The sequence below is a fragment of the Priapulus caudatus genome, unplaced genomic scaffold (assembly GCF_000485595.1).
Source record: "Priapulus caudatus unplaced genomic scaffold, Priapulus_caudatus-5.0.1 Scaffold1202, whole genome shotgun sequence".
In the NCBI taxonomy this organism is placed as follows: domain Eukaryota; kingdom Metazoa; phylum Priapulida; class Priapulimorpha; order Priapulimorphida; family Priapulidae; genus Priapulus; species Priapulus caudatus.
Genome location: NW_014578263.1, coordinates 20,977 through 22,639, shown reverse-complemented (window position 1 = coordinate 22,639; position 1,663 = coordinate 20,977). Strand labels below are relative to the sequence as shown.

The following is a 1,663-nucleotide window of genomic DNA, read 5'->3' as shown; positions in this document are numbered from 1 at the left end:
AGACTGTCGCGAGTTTTTGTTCGTGTGGCGAATCATGCGTTGAGGGAGTTTATGCAGCTCTAGATGTTTTGGATACCCGAGCTGTCTACGTTGAGGAACGGGTCGTAACGCTGCCGGCGGCACGGGAGCGATTTTTTCTCGTAGCTTCCAAAATTTTCGCTCTCGTAATTGTTGTTACCAGAGCGCTTTGAAAGCTGACGGGAGCGAAATCGCTCGCCGCTCCCGTGTATTTTTTTCGCTGTTGTCACTGCCATCGTACTCATCATCATCACGCTCATTCATAATCAGAAAGCTCATTTCGACTTCGAACAGTAACTTAGCCAACACGTTCAAGGCCACGTTGAAAACCAGAACTGGAAACCGGAAGTGGTTCCGACTTCTAGCGGAGACAAACACGCATGGTGTTGACTAATTACTTCCCCTACTTAAGATCGGGAATATGATGCCATATCGGTAAATATCGGTAAATTTTCATACAAAATATCGGGAATTTCGGTAAATTCTCAGACTGATCATCACATAAAGAAGCTGAAATATCATTAATAGATCATTTACACCATTTTTTTTCCACTGGCCTATCGGGCTTGTTCATTTACCAGTTTCATTGGCCCCCCGGAAAATTTACTGGCCTCGGATACGGGGCCAGTGGTTAATTTCGCAGACTGCAATGGGAACTAACCTGGTCAACTAATATGTTTTACTATTTACAATATTTTGGGATATGATCTGTGAATTGATGCTTGAATAAATTTCCCAAAATATCAACACAAAAATCATTCATATAAAAAAATTCAAAAAATCATACCTCTCCAAGGCAGGCTGGCTGGGTGCGGATTCTGCCTCAGCAGATGGAGCCACCTGTCCGTACATCGGGTACGTCTGCTGCTGCTGCAGCTTTGGTCGCTCGGCAACGCCAAATCGTGCAAATTTAGGTGTCGGCAGCTCCACTCCTGCGCAGAGATCACAAGGACATGATGAGTATGCAAACGACAGAATAGGGAGTACTAGAAGGAGCTGGCCCATCTCTCTACCAGTGACCGACCACATAAGCAATATGCTGTTTATATCATCTATCTATCAACATCATCTAGCCTGTCAACATTCCCATTGGCATGTTATGAGTACATATGCTATATGTATGAGCACATCTGCCTTGTATATAACTATGTATGCTTTGAGTAGGAGCATGTATGCACTGCATGAGAATATGGGTATATATATATATGTATATACAGGGGTCGAAATTAGATTTTTATTATGGTATCCATTCGGGATACCAGGTATTGAAATCTGGTATCCCCCCAAAAGATCTGGTATCCCGGATTTTTTTGGATAGTAATTTCAACAATGTTGGTATCCAAAATCTTGAAATATGCAATAATAGCATTTGAAAATTATTAATATGTAATGTAATTATTATATAAAAATCTCGCTCCCGCGTCTAATCATTAGTGGGCTGAGTGCATTCGCGAGCATTTCATTTTACCATAGATATATACAACACAGGTGTTATGTATATATATCTATGATTTTACATACGCCTCCACAGTACACTGCAGACGTATTGTCTAGACGCATTGTCTGGTTCGCTTGATACAATCATGATACAATGTATACACATGTTCACAATTATGATCAACATCGGCCACGCTTGCGCTTGCAA

At 41.5% G+C, this 1,663-nt stretch overlaps 1 protein-coding gene across 1 annotated transcript in view; it reads right to left on the bottom strand.

Annotated features, from left to right (window-relative positions):
• LOC106815796 (ralBP1-associated Eps domain-containing protein 1-like) overlaps positions 1–1,663 on the bottom strand; it is a 12,234-nt gene that overhangs the window by 7,544 nt on the left and 3,027 nt on the right. Inside the window, exon 3 of the mRNA XM_014820303.1 lies at positions 806–950. Coding sequence (XP_014675789.1) covers positions 806–950 — 145 coding nt within the window. The remainder of the gene's footprint in view (positions 1–805; positions 951–1,663) is intronic.